This window comes from Triticum urartu, chromosome 3A, assembly GCF_056163025.1.
Source record: "Triticum urartu cultivar PI428250 chromosome 3A, HENAU_Tu73, whole genome shotgun sequence".
Taxonomy (NCBI): domain Eukaryota; kingdom Viridiplantae; phylum Streptophyta; class Magnoliopsida; order Poales; family Poaceae; genus Triticum; species Triticum urartu.
Window position 1 is genome coordinate 549,033,803 of NC_141875.1, and position 18,875 is coordinate 549,052,677.

Consider the following 18,875-nt stretch of genomic DNA (forward strand, 5'->3'; position numbering starts at 1 on the left):
GAATAAATGCTCTCTTTCTTCACTTAGATTTATTTGAGAGTTTGTAAAATTTTAAACAAATTCTCTCTTGCTTCACTTAAATTAATTTGAGAGAAAGAAAATTATGCTCATGATCTTCACTTATATTTGTTTGGGCTTATGAAAAGCAACACATGAAAATTAGTTCCAAAGTGATAGATATCCAAGAAGGATATAATAAAACTTTCATGAAGATCATTGGACAAAATAAACTTGATTCTTAGTAATAGTTTTGAGATATGATGATGTGATATGTGAGTCATCTTGATGAGTAATTATGCTTTAGTAAGAATATTGGTGTTAAGGTTTGTGATTCCCTATGCAAACATGAAAGTCAATAGTCATGCAATGAAATTATATCCTACTTGTGGTGCATTATTCGGTGTTAATTATGCTTAGTGCTCGCTTATGAGATTATTCGTTTCTTGGTTGGTCGCTTCTCAATCTTTTGCTAGCCTTCATTTTGCATTAAGTATGATCTCTACTTGTGCATACAAAATCCTTTAACCCAGTTTTGCCACATGAGTCCACTATATCTACCTATATGCAGTATTCTTTTGCCGTTATAAGAAAATTTGCATGTGCCATCTCTAATTTTCAAAATAAACTTCTATTTTGTGTGTTCGTTTCGCTCGCGGAGCGGTGAGGGGTGGCTAATATTTTCCATACTAGATGTGTTATTCTCACGATGAGTGTTTATTCACTTGTCATTGCACGAGAGTAAGGCAAAGGTATTAGGGATGCCCAGTCCCGAAATGAAAAGTGAATTTACTTTATGTTGTCAAATAATAAATTCCTTGGAAAGTGTTGGTATGGAGGGCAACTGTCGATACGGCTAGCCATGGAAAGTGAAAGTATGGTCAAAAAAGGAATAAACCTTTTTTTGTTTGGGAACCGCCTATGATATAGCTAAGCATCGAAAGTGTTGGGAACTCTAAGTCGTTTTCGTTGGTGGGATGGATACACCTCCCAAAATGTCTTTACCTCTAAGTTTTTCGCTTTGAGCTCTGGCACCTCTACAAATCCCTACTTCCCTCTACGAAGGGCCTTTCATTTACTTTATGCAATTTTTATTTTTGAATTTGAGTCTCCACCTTCTCTTATAAAAGCACCAACTTGGAGGCAATATGATGGTACTTAAGTATTCAATGTAGCTAATATGCGAGTGTGTTTCATGAATGGATCAATGTTGAGCATGATGGGCTAGGGATAACTTATTTTAGCGTTGATATTTTGAAAGACATGGTTGCTTGTTGATATGCTTGAGTATTTAAGTTAACATGTCAAAACTAGACTATTGCTTTGAACAATGTAAAAGTCCAAATATCCATGCTATAAAGAAAAGAATATGATATGACATGTTAGGCAGCATTCCACATCAAAAATTCTGTTTTTATCACTTCTCTACTCGAGGACGAGTAGGAGTTAAGCTTGGGAATGCTGATACGTCTCCAACGTATCTATAACTTTTTATTGTCTCATGTTGTTATATTATCAATCTTGGATGTTTTATAATCATTTTATAGTCATTCTATATCATTTTTGGTACTAACCTATTGACATAGTGCCAAGTGCCCATTGCTATTTTTTCCATGTTTTTTACATCGCAGAAATTCAATTTCAAATGGAGTCCAAATACCATGAAACTTTAAGAAGATTTTTTGGGACTAGATGGAACATAATGGGACCTGGCTGCGCTGGGGGGGGATGCTCCGAGGAGAGCACAACCCACCAGGGCGCGCCAGGAGGCCCAGGCGCGCCCTGGTGGGTTGTGCCCACCTCGGGTGCCCCCGGACCGCCTCTTTGCTCTATAAATACCCTAATGTTCCCAAAACACTAGGGGAGTCGACGTAATATTGATCCAGCCGTCGCAGAGTCCAGAACCACCAGATCCAATCCAGACACCATCTCGGATGGGGTTCACCACCTCCATTGGTGCCTCTCTGATGATGCGTGAGTAGTTCTTTGTAGACCTTCGGGTCCGTAGTTAGTAGCTAGATGGCTTCCTCTCTCTCTCTCTCTTGATTCTCAATACAATGGTCTCTTGGAGATCCATATGATATAACTCTTTTGCGGTGTGTTTTTTGGGATCCGATGAACTTTGAGTTTATGATCAGATCTATCTTTTTATATCCATGGAAGTATTTGAGTTTCTTTGATCTCTTTTATGCATGATTGCTTATAGCCTCATATTTCTTCTTCGATATTTGGGTTTTGTTTGGCCAACTTGATCTATTTATCTTGCAATGGGAAGAGGTTCTTTGTAGTGGGTTCGATCTTACGGTGCTTGATCCCAGTGACAGAAGGGGAACTGACACGTATGTATCGTTGCTACTAAGGATAAAACGATGGGGTCTATCTCTACATAGATAGATCTTCTCTACATCATGTCATCATTCTTATTGCATTACTTCGTGTCTCCATGAACTTAATACACTAGATGCATGCTGCATAGCGGTCGAAGTGTGGAGTAATAGTAGTAGATGCAAGCAGGAGTCGGTCTACTAATCTTGGACGTGATGCCTATGTGATGATCATTGCCTGGATATCTTCATGAGTATTTGAAGTTCTATCAATTTCCCAACAATAATTTGTTCACCCACCGTTTGCTATTTTTCTCGAGAGAATCCACTAGTGAAACCTACGGCCCCCGGGTCTCTTTCTCATATTATTTGCCTTTGCGGTCTAATTTTCCTTTGCGCTTATTTTCAGATCTACTAAACCAAAAACCCAAAAATACCTTGCTGCAATTTATTATTATTTATTTTATTTGGCATTCGATCTATCAATCTACTACAAATTTACCTCACGTCCGTTTGTCTATTGAGGCATCGTACCCCGGAAGGGATTGACAACCCCTTTAACACGTCGGGTTGCGAGAAGTTGTTATTTGTTTGCAGGTGCTGTTTACGTTGTGTTGCTTGGTTCTCCAACTGGTTCAATAACCTTGGTTTCATATCTGAGGGAAATACCTACCGCCGCTGTGTGATAACCCACAAGTATAGGGGATCGCAACAGTTTTTGAGGGTAGAGTATTCAACCCAAATTTATTGATTAGACACAAGGGGAGCCAAAGAATATTCTCAAGTATTAGCAGCTGAGTTGTCAATTCAACCACACCTAGAAAACTTAATATCTGCAGCAATGTACTTAGTAGCAAGGTAATATGAAAGTAATGGTAACGGTGGCAATGGTAATAGTAATAGTTTTTGTAGTGATTGTAACAGCGGCAATAAAAAAGTAAATAAGCGAAGATCAATATGTGAAAAGCTCGTAGGCAATGGATCAGTGATGGATAATTATGTCGGATGTGATTCCTCATGCAATAGTTATAACATAGGGTGGCACAGAACTAGCTCCAGTTCATTAATGTAATGTAGGCATGCATTCCAAATATAGTCATATGTGCTTATGGAAAAGAACTTGCATGACATCTTTTGTCCTACCCTCCCATGGCAGCGGGGTCCTATTGTAAACTAAGGGATATTAAGGCCTCCATTTTATAGAGTACCGGACCAAAGTATTAACATATAGTGAATACATTAACTCCTCAAACTATGCTCATCCAATTATTGTCACTTCAGGGTTAACGGATCATAACTCATAATAGGTGACCATTGACTTGCAAGATAGGATCAAGAACTCACATATATTCATGAAAACATAATAGGTTCAGATCTGAAATCATGGCACTCGGGCCCTAGTGACAAGCATTAAGCATAGCAAAGTCATAGCAACATCAATCTCAGAACATAGTGGACACTAGGTATCAAACCCTAACAAAACTAACTCGATTACATGATAAATCTCATCCAACCCTTCACCGTCCAGCAAGCCTATGATGGAATTACTCACGCACGGCAGTGAGCATCATGAAATTGGTGATGGAGGAAGGTTGATGATGACGATGGCGACGGATTCCCCTCTCCGGAGCCCCGAACGGACTCCAGATCAGCCCTCCCGAGAGAGATTAGGGCTTGGCGGTGGCTCCGTATCATAAAACGCGATGAATCCTTCTCCCTGATTTTTTTCTCCCCGAACGTGAATATATAGAGTTGGCGTTGAGGTCGGTGGAGCACCAGGGGGCCCACAAGGTAGGGGGCGCGCCCAGCGGGGTAGGCGCGCCCCCCCACCCTCGTGGATAGGGTGTGGGCCCCCTGGCCTTGATTCTTTCGCCAGTATTTTTTATATATTCCAAAAATATTCTCCGTTGATTTTCAGGTCATTCTGAGAACTTTTATTTCTGCACAAAAATAACACAATGCAATTCTGCTGAAAACAGTGTTATTCCGGGTTAGTTCCATTCAAATCATGCAAGTTAAAGTCCAAAACAAGGGCAAAAGTGTTTGGAAAAGTAGATACGATGGAGACGTATCAACTCCCCCAAGCTTAAACCTTTGCTTGTCCTCAAGCAATTCAGTTGACAAACTAAAAGTGATAAAGAAAAACTTTTACAAACTTTGTTTGCTCTTGTTGTTGTAAATATGTAAAGCCAACATTCAATTTTTCAACAAAGATTATGAACTAACCATATTCACAGTAGCATTTAGATCTCATGTTTACTAATACATCTCCAACGTATCTATAATTTTTGATTGTTCCATGCTATTATATATTCTGTTTTGGATGTTTAATGGGCTTATTTATACACTTTTATAGTATTATTTTTGGGACTAACCTATTAACCCAAGGTCCAGTGCAAATTGCTGTTTTTTTTGCCTATTTCAGTGTTTCGCAGAAAAGGGATACCAAACGAAGTCTAAATGGAATGAAACCTTTGGGAACATGATTTTTGGAACAAACGTGATCCAGAGGACTTGGAGTGGACGTCAAGAAACAACCGAGGAGGCCACGAGGCAAGGGGTGTGCCCTCCCCCCTCGTGGCCCCTCGTGGCTCAACCGACCTACTTCTTCCTCCTATATATACTCTTATACCCTGAAAACACCGAGGAGCACCACGAAACCCTATTTCCACTGCCGCAACCTTCTGTACCCAAGAGATCCCATCTTGGGGCCTTTTACGGAGCTCCGCCGGAGGGGGCATCGATCATGGAGGGCTTCTACATCAACTCCATGGCCCCTCCAATGATGTGTGAGTAGTTTACTTCAGACCTTCGGGTCCATAGTTATTAGCTAGATGGCTTCTTCTCTCTCTTTGGATCTCAATACAAAGTTCTCATCGATCTTCTTGGAGAACTATTCGATGTAACTCTTTTTGCGGTGTGTTTGTTGGGATCCGATGAATTGTGGGTTTATGATCAAGTCTATCTATGAACAATATTTGATTCTTCTCTGAAATCTTTTATGTATGATTGGTTATCTTTGCAAGTCTCTTCGAATTATCAGTTTGGTGTGGCCTACTAGATTGATCTTTCTTGCAATGGGAGAAGTGCTTAGCTTTAGGTTCAATCTTGCGGTGCTTGATCCCAGTGACAGAAAGGGAAACGGCACGTATTGTATTGTTGCCATCGAGGATAAAAAGATGGGGTTTATATCATATTGCTTGAGTTTATCCCTCTACATCATGTCATCTTACCTAATGTGTTACTCTATTCTTATGAACTTAATACTCTAGATGCATGCTGGATAGCGGTCGATGTGTGGAGTAATAGTAGTAGATGCAGGCAGGAGTCGGTCTACTTGTCATGGACGTGATGCCTATATACATTATCATGCATTGATATTCTCATAATTATTCGCTTCTCTATCAATTGCTCGACTGTAATTTGTTCACCCACCGCAATACTTATGCTATATTGAGAGAAGCCATTAGTGAAACCTATGGCCCCCGGGTCTATTCTCCATTATATTAATCTTCCGTTAACAAGCTATTTCAATTACCTTTTATTCTGCAATCTTTACTTTTAATCTTTATCATAAAAATACCAAAAATATTATCTTATCATCTCTATCAGATCTCACTCTCGTAAGTGACCATGAAGGGATTGACAACCCCTTTATCATGTTGGTTGCGAGGTTCTTATTTGTTTGTGTAGGTACGAGGGACTTGCGTGTGGCCTCCTACTAGATTGATACCTTGGTTCTCAAAAACTGAGGGAAATACTTACGCTACTTTGCTGCATCACCCTTTCCTCTTCAAGAGAAAACCAACGCAGTGCTCAAGAGGTAGCATTTACTCATATCAATGGCATAATTAACTAGCGAGAAAGTTGCCGGGGAGTCTACGCACAAGTCAAGACATACCAAGTACCCATCACAAACTTTTATCCCTCGCATTACATTATTTGCCATTTGCCTCTCGTTTTCCTCTCCCCCACTTCACCCTTGCCGTTTTATTCGCCCTCTTTTTCCTCCCTGCCTTCTGTGTGCTTGTTCTTTTTGCAATTTGTTGGAATCATGTCTGAAATTGGGGAGGTTATCGTTGATAAGGATAATAATATGGAAAATTTTGATGCTATCGATGATCCTCTTGAAAATCCTATTATTTTACATACTAAATTTTTTCGGATTGGTAGTGGTAATATTATTGCGAAGGGAGTTATTCAAGATTTCTTTACTTGTGCCGGTTCTTTGCCCACCATGAGCGAGTCTATTCTTCATAAAAGTAGTAGTCTCGCGGATGTTATATCCTTGCTCATAGTTGAACTTGAAAGACAATTTTTACATATGCATCCTTCCATACAAAGGATTTTCCTAGAATTTTCCAATATTGAGCATTCTTCTGTTAAGCAAGCAGCGACCATCTTTTTAGCTCATGAGTTCAGATTTATAATAAAAGAGGCAAACGAAATTTTTGTGCATTATAGGGTGGATGACGGACATCCTCCCATAGAAGCAATTCTTTTTTATCAAGACATTATGCATTTACGATCTTTAGATCATGTTGCCTTTAATGAAAACATTAGAAAAATGGTTCCTACCGATGTTCTTCTTGACAGGGTCTCTGAAGTTAATGATAATCTTACTATCTAGAATAGTGGGTTAGGTTTTTCCCTTGAACAAAGGCTCATGACTTTTTGCCAAAAGAATGGTTATAACGATGAATTGGTTGTGCAATATGAGGGGCAAAAGGAGGAACCAATACCTCCCGAGCTTGATCTTGGGGACTTTTGTCCCATTAAATTTAGCCCTTTTGATTACTTTTGCTTGCCACAAAGAAAGCTTGCTGCTGAACGTAGGGATTATGAGATGAGTTTTCGCGATTTACCTTATCATTATCATGGCAATACCTAGATCTATCCTTGCTTTTATGCCTAGCTAGGGGCGTTAAACGATAGCGCTTGTTGGGAGGCAACCCAATTTTATTTTTGTTTCTTGCTTTTTGGTTCTGTTTAGTCTCTCCTCTCTCCCTAATAATAAAGCACGGATTGAGTCTCCGGGTTCACCGTCACGGTAATTTTACAAATGAGTCCCTTCTGTTTTCACTCTTCAATCCGCAGTCCACAAATAACGTTTGCTAGCCGGAAAAAACGGTTCAACATCCCACCGACAAATGAAAGCGAGGCCCACGGGTCGTCCTATCTCTCCCCTGTCTCGTCGATTTCGATGAACTACGTGGACTCACGACCCTCCGCGTGCTTGCGAGGGTGACAAGCCCCCACCAGCCCAAGCGCTTGATGCGCCCAAGCGAAACAGCAGGTCTGTACCCGATGCCTCTCGCGATCTAGATTTGGAGGAGGGGTCCCCTCCCGTTCTGTCCTGGGCAGCGGATGTGGAGGGTTGAGAGAGAGAGGAGCGAGGGAGAAGCATAGAGGATTCTGCCGGCGGTACTGCTCAGAACGGGGACAAAGGAGGAGGCTATTTTGGTTCTTTGATTGATCCAATCCTTCCTACGCCCGTAATTTTCTTGGACACAAATTTCGCATCTAGCTGCGGCCATGGGATGGCCGGCAGGGACTCCGGTAGGGTCTCTTTTGGCCGTTCCACGGGCCGATGTGCTCACAAATACACATCTACTCCATCGACTGAAGTCCTAGCCCAATTGTTCCTTTCGTTGCTTGACATTGCAGTCTTGCCATTCTGCCAAACTCGTCGGAATCTCGCTGTTCTGCCAACCTCGCCGGAATTTCTCCATACTGCTGACTTCGCCAAAATTACGTCCGCCCGTGCTCTAGGTACGTCGTTCAAACTGGTTGAGCAATACTAATTCGAAGTTGTTTTGGTCAAACGGCTAAACTGAACCATGCTACTACAGAGTAGCCAAAAGGAGATTTAGTTTTTTTCCTGTGAACTGAAGCTGCTAAACCGAACCATGCTACTACACAATAGCCAACAATGTTGAATACTGATTTGGATTTGAAGTTTGGCTGATAAATATGAGTATCATCATATAATTTATGTCTGATGTTTCTAGAATATGTAATTGGTAATGTTATTTTCGGTTTGACAGACGTGGATGATAAGTTCTAGTACCACTTTGTGTGATGCAGTATTCTTTGCTTTTTGAATTTATTAATAGTTGTTGCCAAACTCGAGCAGTCGAGCTTGCTTCTTAATGGTGCCCTATCGAAACCTAAAAACTTCCTATTTATGGTTAATATAAATCGTGTTGTCGCTACTTTGTAAATAAATCACAAACTTCTTAATTCTTTGTGTATGGCTTGCTGTCAAAACACTAAACTTAATTCAGTCAGGCCATCATTATAGTAGTTTTTCTAATGTACGAAACTCATAACTTTGCTTGATGCATTCTTCAGGTTGAGGGTCTCATGATGGATGACGTAACAGCTGTTAAAGAGGAGAATAAAGGATGGAAGATGGCATCAGAGGAGGATGCTGAAGCTGGTAGATCAATTGAGCAAGAGTTCCTCACTCATGTGCGTTTATAATCAGTTTTTCCAAATTAGTAGATAATTTCTGTGAAGATGAATACATGTTGTTTGATTCACTATTTGATTGAAGTCCGCTCGGTATCCCCTAGTCCAAATAATCTGTCTACGTCCTTCCTCAGGCTACACCTTCAGGATTTGCGCCGCACCAGTTCGAGGGCTTCGGAGCCATGCTGCTGTTGTTGTCCTCTTTGCCGTTGCGCGCATATATGATTCTGACTCAGGGAGTAGGACTCTCTGACTCTGGCTCCTCTATCGATATAGGTATGACCCCGATGCTATTGCAGCTAATCTCTGTTTACGTCCTGATGCAATTCATTGACGAACACAAGTAGGAATGTAGACCGGCTTCCAATCTCCATTGATTTTCATTCCTACACTACTATTCTATGCAAGTCATTATTAGATATTAATGTAGCATCGAATTTTTGAAAGAAAAAAACTGCTAACTCATCAATCCTTGCTAGATGAGTCATTAATGATTTCAATTTTTTGATGTAAATAAGCAGACCCCATATTAAATAGTCTATTGCAAGAATTATATTATTCAATGAGGGATCCAGCCTTACTACACCGTATGGTATCCATATCGTACTTTTGATGAGCTACACTTTTCAAGAATCTAATGTTCAGGAGTCTGATGGTCACGTGTTAATTTGTTATTTAGTGTCGATTTAGTGCAGCTGCTCTCCTGACTTGCTTCCTAGCTCCCTCCCCACTTACCTGTAAGCTGAGCGTGTTGCTTTGCTTGATAATTTGATCTGGAAAAGATGACACACTAAGACGCACATGGAAACTTTCAGATCAGTTCGTATACATACATGATTGAATCTTCTCCATGCAAAAACTGACGATACACAGTTTGTATGAAAATTAGTGAGGGGATGAACTGCAGTCTTCCCTTACCACCCAGTAGTTCCCAATTTATTTTTGAATTTTTATTTTTATTTGGCAAGTATAGCACCTAATTTACAATGAAGTGAATCCATCAAGCAAATTAATTTACCATTAATACAGAGCTCCTCCGTGTCCATGTCGTCAACATGTTGCTCCCCGATCGTGTTGTTCTTGAGATCCGCCTTGAAGACGGGGGATCGGGCCTCCAGCACACATCATTCTTTAGTGTCCTCGCGATATGCTTCTATAGGAAGAGAGATCCCCCATACTTATGTTTTTAATCTGCATGTATAGTTCTACAAAAAAAATGAATATCCACTATTCATATGTGATAAGAAGTGCATGAACTTGGCTAATGTTTAGGGGCATAAACATGATCGTGTCGAAACTGCATATAAGCACCATGTTATTATGTTCTTACAGATAAAACATTCAGGTTAATGATTTCTCTTGGCTGAGGGATTTGACTGTTCCTCATTAGTACGTGTTAGAGCTATGGATGCTGAACTCGCTAGATTCCTTTTTGGTATGTCCGCAGGGAGGTCGCACCTAGCCTGTTCTGCAAGGTCAAAAGGAAGAATATCTCTGGTTGCACAGCCCTACAGGGGAACAAATGGATTTCTGTGCTCCGTCGGGTCAACACCACTGAGTTGGTTCACGAATTCACCAAATTATAGTTGTTGATCAGAGAGGTGCAAATACCAAATACATGCCAAGATGTCGTCTCTTCACGTTGGACAACGGATGGAATCTATATAGCGCGCTCAACCTACAGGGCAATGTTCTGGGGCTCATACTTGGGCACTTGCTCTCAAACTTTCTGGAAGGCTGAAAACAAAGTAAAAAAAATTATGTTGGCCCCTGTCGCTTGGGAGGATTCTGTCCGCGGACAAGCTGATCCGGAGAGGATGGCAAGGAAGCGAGATTTGTTCGATGTACGGTTCGCAGAAGGAGTCAACGGAGCATCTTCTTCTGAATAGCTGTTTCGCTCACCAAGTTTGGAGGAGGATCGCGGCTTGGTCTGGTTTCAAGACATTATCACCTGAAGATGGCCTCCGGGAGGGCATGGTTTACTCCTGGTAGCTGGAGCTAATGGTGTGTATGCTTCCAAATGTTGATATAAGGAAGATGTTATTCTGGTCAATTCTTTCTGATGCGAGCTTTAAACAGATGACATGCTAAAAACAACCAAATTAATGTGTCTTTAGGATAGTTGAATTCATGATACTTCTAATATCTATGCAAAAAAATGTGGTCGTGCGGATGCACTAGATTGTGGGCAGTAGCTCGTGGAGGGTGGACTTCAAATCCTAGAACATTCACTTGTGCTATTGCGGTTTATCTCATGAGCTAGCAGAGCTCGTTGCCTTGAGATTGATCATGTTTTAACGCATTATGATCAGGTAGACACTGTAGCCACCGTTGATGATGACGAGAAGGGGGATACGCCATGACACCAAAGGGCACTCTATTGAAATAGATGGAGCTAGAGGCGTGTGGTGTTTTTTTTCTCCTGTTGCAACGCACGGGCATGTTTGCTAGTAATAAATAATTCATCCAGCCTCTATTTAGATGTGGTTTTATGCTTTTAACTAGTGTTTGTGCCAAGTAGAACCGTTGGGGAGACTTGGGGAAAGTCTATGCGATCTTGCTGTAAAAAACAGAAACTTTAGAGCTCACGAGATTTGCTGCCATTTTTTACTGGAGAGTGCTATTTAGTTAATTCTTTTTTCAGATGATTAATAGATAAATTCCTCACGTCCATAATTTTAGAATTTTTGGGGTTCCAGAAGTATTCGAAACCTACATATTACTACAGACTGTTCTGTTTTTGACAGATTCTGTTTTTCGTGTGTTGTTTGCTTATTTTGATGAATCTATGGCTAGTAATAGAGTTTATGAACCATAGAAAAGTTGTAATACAGTAGGTTTAACACCAATATAAATAAAGAATGAGTTCATTACAATACCTTGAAGTGGTGGTTTGTTTTCTTTTACAAACGGAGCTCATGAGATTTTCTTTTAAGTTTTGTGTTGTGAAGTTTTCAAGTTTTGGGTAAAGATTTGATGGATTATGGAACAAGGAGAGGCAAGAGCCTAAGCTTGGGGATGCCCAGGCACCCCAAGGTAAAATCCAAGGACAACCAAAAGCCTAAGCTTGGGGATGCCCCGGAAGGCATCCCCTCTTTCGTCTTCGTCCATCGGTAACTTTACTTGGAGCTATATTTTTATTCACCAAATGATATCTGTTTTGCTTGGAGCGTCTTGTATGATTTGAGTCTTTGCTTTTTAGTTTACCACAATCATCCTCGCTGTACACACCTTTTGGGAGAGAGACACACGTGAATTGGAATTTATTAGAATACTCTATGTGCTTCACTTATATCTTTTGAGTTGGATAATTTTGCTCTAGTGCTTCGCTTATATCTTTTAGAGCACGGCGGTGGTTCTATTTTATAGAAATAATTGATCTCTCATGCGTCACTTATATTATTTTGAGAGTCCTTTAGAACATCATGGTAATTTTCTTTGGTTATAAATTTTAAATACTAAGAGAAGTTGGATGCTTGATAGTTGTTTTGAGATATAAAGGTGGTAATATTAGAGGTGTGCTAGTTGAGTAATTGTGAAATTGAGAAATACTTGTGTTGAAGTTTGCAAGTCCCGTAGCATGCACGTATGGTAAATGCTGTGTGAGAATTTAAAGCATGAGGTGTTCTTTGATTGCTTTCCTTATGAGTGGCGGTCGGGGACGAGCGATGGTCTTTTCCTACCAATCTATCCCCCTAGGAGCATGCACGTAGTGCTTGGTTTTGATGACTTGTAGATTTTTGCAATAAGTATGTGAGTTCTTTATGACTAATGTTGAGTCCATGGATTGTACACACTCTCACCCTTCCATCATTGCTAGCCTCTTCGGTACCGAGCATTGCCCTTTCTCACCTTGATAGTTGGTGCAAACTTCGCCGGTGCATCCAGACCCCGTGATATGATACGCTCTATCGCACATAAGCCTCCTTATATCCTCATCAAAACAGCCACCATACCTACCTATTATGGCATTTCCATAGCCATTCCGAGATATATTGCCATGCAACTTTCCACCGTTCCGTTTATTATGACATGCATCATCATTGTCATATTGCCTTGCATGATCGTGTAGTTGACATCGTATTTGTGGAAAAGCCACCATGTTTAATTTTTCATACATGTCACTCTTGATTCATCGCAATCCCAGTACACCGCCAGAGGCATTCACATAGAGTCATATTTTGTTCTAAGTATTAGGTTGTACTTCTTGAGTTGTAAATAAATAAAAGTGTGATGATCATCATTAAAGCATTGTCCCATGTGACGAAAGGATGATGGAGACTGTGATTCCCCCACAAGTCGGGATGAGACTCCAGACGAAAAAAGAGGCCATAAAAAGAGAGAGAAAAGAAGGCCCAAAAAATGAGAGAAAAAGAGAGAAGGGACAATGTTACTATCCTTTTTCCACACTTGTGCTTCAAAGTAGCACCATGATCTTCATGATAGAGAGTCTCTTATTTTGTCACTTTCATATACTAGTGGGAATTTTTCATTATATAATTTGGCTTGTATATTCCAATGATGGGCTTCCTCAAATGCCCTAGTTCTTCGTGAGCAATCAAATTGGATGCACACCCACTTAGTTTCTTTGATGAGCTTTCATATATTTATAGCTCTAGTGCATCTGTTGCATGGCCCATAGCCCATTGATTAGCACACCCACTCCTTGCATTGACATCAATCGGTGGGCATCTCCATAGCCCATTGATTAGCCGCGTCAATGTGAGATTTTCTCCCTTTTTGTCTTCTCACACAACCTCAATCATTATATTCTATTCCACCCATAGTGCTATGTCCATGGCTCGCACTCATATATTGCGTAAAAGTTGAAAGAGTTTGAAAAGGCTAAGTACGAAACAATTGCTTGGCTTGTCATCGGGGTTGTGCATGATGAGAGCATTTTGTGTGACGAAAATGAAGCATGGCCAAACTATATGATTTTGTAGGGATAAGCTTTCTTTGGCTATGTTATTTTGATAAGACATAATTGCTTGGTTAGCATACTTGGAGTATTATTATTTTTATGTCAACATTAAACTTTTATATTGAATCTTTCGGATCTAAACATTCATGCCACAATAGAGAAAATTACATTGAAGAATATGCTAGAAAGCATACCACATCAAAAATTCTGTTTTTATCATTTACCTACTCAAGGACGAGCAGGAATTAAGCTTAGGGATGCTTGATACGTCTCCAACGTATCTATAATTTTTTGATTGTTCCATGCTATTATATATTCTGTTTTGGATGTTTAATGGGCTTATTTATACACTTTTATATTATTTTTGGGACTAACCTATTAACCCAAGGCCCAATGCAAATTGCAGTTTTTTGCATATTTCAGTGTTTCGCTGAAAAGGAATATCAAACGGAGTCCAAACGAAATGAAACCTTCGGGAACGTGATTTTTGGAACAAACGTGATCCAGAGGACTTGGAGTGGACATCAAGAAACAACCGAGGAGGCCACGAAGCTGTAGCGACCAGACCTCAAACAGTCTGATCTCTGTGCTCCGGTGTCATCCCTGGATCAGTAATGCTGACACCACACAGTACTCGGAGGATTTATAGCAGAGTAGCAATCACACACTTATTACATCGAGTGTCTCAAAAGAGAACTTATTACAATAAATATGGCTTAAGGCCATCTGATAACAATAATAGTGGAAGGCTTGGAAGATAAGTGAATCCATCAACTCCAACGACATCACTGAGTATAGAACCACGACCTAAAAACTCCTTAATCGTCGTCTGAAAAATCTGCAACATTAAGTTGCAGCCCGAAATGGGTCAGCACATGGAATATGCTGGCAATGTAACACATAGAGAGTAATGGAATGAAACAGCTATACTATATGCATATTTGGCTGGTGGAAAGCTCTATGGTTACAGTTTTGCATAAAGTCAATTTTTCCCTACTTCAAAGGAATAAATTTAATTACTATCATGGTAGTTGTTAAACATTGAGAATGGTTGACAGCATTCTCAATCCCAATTAAGCATCATCATTAAACATAACCCAACAAAATTAATTTAGAGTAACATGTTGAGATTCACATGATAATCCAGGTACTAGATACTCAAGATGTCCATAACCGGGGACACGGCTAATCATGATTAGTTTGTTACACTCTGCAGAGGTTTGCGCACTTTTCCCCACAAGACTCGATCGCCTCCGTTTGGTTTCTCGCACTACAAGGTGTTTGAGAAGACGGATGACTCAGACATAGTCTTTCAGAAGCGCTAGCACCTTATGATCGGGTAGACCGTACCACCTACATCCCCTACATCTGCTAGTCTACCACTGTAAGAGTTCGCACGACTTAGTCAACTATGCTAGAGCCCATAATAGCTTGTGGCTGCACACGGAAGTTTCTAGTATGAATAGTCTCATGATCCCTTTGAGCCTGGGTGGCGGTCCAAAAGAAAACAGGCAAGTCCTGGAATATCCAGGTGCCTCAATCCACCCAGATGTGTGTTTAAGTTGCCACCTTAGATAAACCATTAATTAACAAACTCACATCTGTCATGGATATCACTCACCCAATCCACGTCTACTAGCATAGCATGGCATAATAAGCAAACGTAGAAGTAACTCCCAAAGGTTTGATAATAAACAGGTAATAGGTACTACCTCATCTATTTCCCATCCCACAATTTAATTAGATCCTAATCATGCAATGTGTGAGGATTGATCTAATGCAATAAAACTGGGTAGTAGAAAAGGTATGATCAAAGTGTTACTTGCCTTGCTGATGATCCCAGAAACCTAGCAATTCGAAGTAACAAGCGGCGCACTCCGGGTATTCTATCGCAGACAAAAAAACAAGCATACAATAAGTACTCATATAATGCACAGGTAAAAGTCAAATAAGAGATCTAACCAGAAGGTTCAACTTAAGAACTCCGGTTGGCAAAAAGAATCAAATCGAACGAAGCAACGAAAGTCAAACGGCGAAAGAAAACAACTTAGTTCTAATAATCTGGATCTAGGGCAAATTTTAGAGTAGCAAAATCTTGTTTAAGTTGGTTAAACGGATAGAGGGTTTCGAGACGAAACTCTAGGCGCTTGAATCGCCTGATTCCGATAAACGAGCGAAAAGTTATACTAAAACGAAAATCGGATCAGGAATCACGATCAGAAAAATCGCGGATTTAATCCGAGAAAAAGAAAAACGACGAACGTTCGTTAGAACGAACGAACGGACGAACGCTCTCTATTTAAATAAACAGGAAAAACCGATCTATTTAAAAAACCGAATCTAAAAAAATAAACCGACGAAAACCGACGAAAACCGATCGGTTTTAAAAAAACCGACGGCACGGATTTCGAGGCGCGGCGAACCTCGGGCGGCGGGATCGACGGCGGCGGCGTCCGGCGGGGCGGCGGGCGGCGGCGCGATGGCGGGCGACGGCGGCGCGGCGCGGCGGCTGCAGCGGCACAGGCGGCGGCGGCGGCGGGCGGGGCTTGGGGCGGCCTGGGGTTAGGGTTCGGCCTGGGGTGGGCCGGCTTATAAAGGGCGAGTCGGGCCGGAGTCCGGATAGGACACGGCCCGTAGGTCGGTTCGTTTTTTTTAAATAATTACGCGCAGAAGAAAAATAAAAATAAATACTAAACGGACTCCAAAAATTTTGATATAAATTTTCACGGGCTTCTAAAATCAGGCCGCACAAGGTGAACATTTATTTGGGACCTAAATGCAATTTTGAAAAACGCACATTTTTCCTAAATTCAAATAAAACACCAAAAAACTCCGAAATAAAATCTTATTTGATTTTATTATTAAATCCTCAATATTTCTTTATTTTGGGAAAGTCATTTTATTCCCTCTCTCATATTTTCGTAATAGAAATAATTGATGATAAAATAAATAAAATCAAATGATCCTATTCTCAAAATTTGAGAAAACTCAAATATGAAAATAACGAAACCCCCAACTCTCTCCGTGGGTCCTTGAGTTGCTTAGGATTTCTAGGATCAACCAAAATGCAAAATAAAATATGGTATGCAATGATGATCTAATGTATAACATTCCAAATTGGAAATTTGGGATGTTACAGAAGCAGGGGGCGCGCCTACCCCCTTGGGCACGCCCTCCCCTCTCGTGGGCCCCTCGTGGCTCAATCGACCTACTTATTCCTCCTACATATACTCTTATACCCTGAAAACACCGAGGAGCACCACGAAACCCTATTTCCATCTCCGAAACCTTCTGTACCCAAGAGATCCCATCTTGGGGCCTTTTTCGGAGCTCCGTCGGAGGGGGCATCGATCACGGAGGGCCTCTACATCAACTCCATGGCCCCTCCGATGATGTGTGAGTAGTTTACTTCAGACCTTCGGGCCCATAGTTATTAGCTAGATGGCTTCTTCTCTCTTTTTGGATCTCAATACAAAGTTCTCCTCTTTCTTCTTGGAGATCTATTCGATGTAACTCTTTTTGCGGTGTGTTTGTTGAGATCTGATGAATTGTGGGTTTATGATCAAGTCTATCTATGAACAATATTTGATTCTTCTCTGAAATCTTTTATGTATGATTGGTTATCTTTGCAAGTCTCTTCGAATTATCAGTTTAGTTTGGCCTACTAGATTGATCTTTCTTGCAATGGGAGAAGTGCTTAGCTTTGGGTTCAAAATTTTGCAGTGCTCGATCCGAGTGACAGAAAGGGAAACGACATGTATTGTATTGTTTCCATCGAGGATAAAAAGATGGGGCTTATATCATATTGCTTGAGTTTATCCCTCTACATCATGTCATCTTACCTAATGCGTTACTCTGTTCTTATGAACTTAATACTCTAGATGCATGCTGGATAGCGGTCGATGTGTGGAGTAATAGTAGTAGATGCAGGCAGTAGTCGGTCTACTTGTCACAGATGTGATGCCTATATACATGATCATGCCTAGATATTCTCATAATTATTCGCTTTTCTATGAATTGCTCAATAGTAATTTGTTCACCCACCGTAATACTTATGCTATCTTGAGAGAAGCCACTAGTGAAACCTATGGCCCCCAGGTCTATTCTCCATTATATTAATCTTCCGTTAACAAGCTATTTCAATTACCTTTTATTCTGCAATCTTTACTTTTAATCTTTATCATAAAAATACCAAAAATATTATCTGATCATCTCTATCAGATCTCACTCTCGTAAGTGACCGTGAAGGGATTGACAGCCCCTTTATCGCGTTGGTTGCGAGGTTATTATTTGTTTGTGTAGGTAAGAGGGACTTGCGTGTGGCCTCCTACTGGATTGATACCTTGGTTCTCAAAAACTGAGGGAAATACTTACGCTACTTTGCTGCATCACCCTTTCCTCTTCAAGGGAAAACCAACACAGTGCTCAAGAGGTAGCATTTACTCATATCAATGGCATAATCAACTAGCGAGCAATAATAGTAAATCTCGGATGCCAACAGTTTCTCAAAACAATCATAATATGATATAACAAGATGGTATCTCGCTAGCCCTTTCCGAGACCGCAAAACATAAATGCAGTGCACCCCTAAAGATCAAGGACTGACTAGAGATTGTAATTCATGGTAAAAGAGACCCAGTCATAATCATACTCAATGTAAACTAACAGTAATACATGCAAATGACAGCGGTGCTCTCCAACTGGTACTTTTTAATAAGAGGATGATGACTCAACATAAAAGTAAATAGATAGGCCCTTCGCAGAGGGAATCAGGGATTTGTAGAGGTGCCAGAGCTCGGTTTTGAAATAGAGATGAATAATATTTTGAGCGGTATACTTTCATTGTCAACATAACAGCCGAGAGATCTCGATATCTTCCATGCTACACACATTATAGGCGGTTCCCAAGCAGAATGGTAAAGTTTATACTCCCCCACCACCAACAAGCATCAATCCATGGCTTGCCTGAAACAACGGGTGCCTCCAACTAACAGCAATCCTGGGGGAGTTTTGTTTGCAATTATTTTGATTTGATTTGAGCATGGGACTGGGCATCCTGGTGACTAGCCATTTTCTTGTGAGTGAGGAGCGGAGTCCACTCCTCTTGAGAATAACCCACCTAGCATGGAAGATACAGACAACCCTAGTTGATACAT

The 18,875-nt window shown here is 40.7% G+C and overlaps 1 protein-coding gene across 6 annotated transcripts; it reads left to right on the forward strand.

Annotated features, from left to right (window-relative positions):
- The first annotated feature begins 7,492 nt into the window (after positions 1-7,492).
- On the forward strand, positions 7,493-13,177 carry LOC125548101 (uncharacterized). 6 transcript variants are annotated; one of them, XM_048711783.2, is made up of 5 exons: positions 7,494-7,880; positions 7,989-8,093; positions 8,707-8,795; positions 8,930-9,071; positions 10,243-13,177. In XM_048711783.2, the coding sequence occupies exons 1-5, from the start codon at positions 7,862-7,864 to the stop codon at positions 10,386-10,388; spliced, it is 501 nt and encodes a 166-aa protein (XP_048567740.2). In that variant the 5' UTR covers positions 7,494-7,861; the 3' UTR covers positions 10,389-13,177. The 6 variants fall into 6 exon arrangements, 2 of the variants coding, with proteins under 2 accessions (XP_087403812.1, XP_048567740.2); XR_015619351.1 differs by having other exon boundaries at positions 7,497-7,816; XR_007300900.2 differs by having other exon boundaries at positions 7,499-7,880; positions 8,676-8,795; positions 10,243-13,174.
- The last annotated feature ends 5,698 nt before the right edge of the window (positions 13,178-18,875 follow it).

Bases quoted from the DNA above. Each gene is read 5' to 3' on its own strand.
- LOC125548101 (XM_087547686.1), top strand. From the start codon at position 7,862: ATGGCCGGCAGGGACTCCGGTAGGGTCTCTTTTGGCCGTTCCACGGGC. The intron at 8,796-8,929 runs GTGCGTTTATAA...GTCCTTCCTCAG, and splicing joins AGCAAGAGTTCCTCACTCAT to GCTACACCTTCAGGATTTGC. The intron at 9,072-10,242 runs GTATGACCCCGA...GTATGTCCGCAG, and splicing joins TGGCTCCTCTATCGATATAG to GGAGGTCGCACCTAGCCTGT.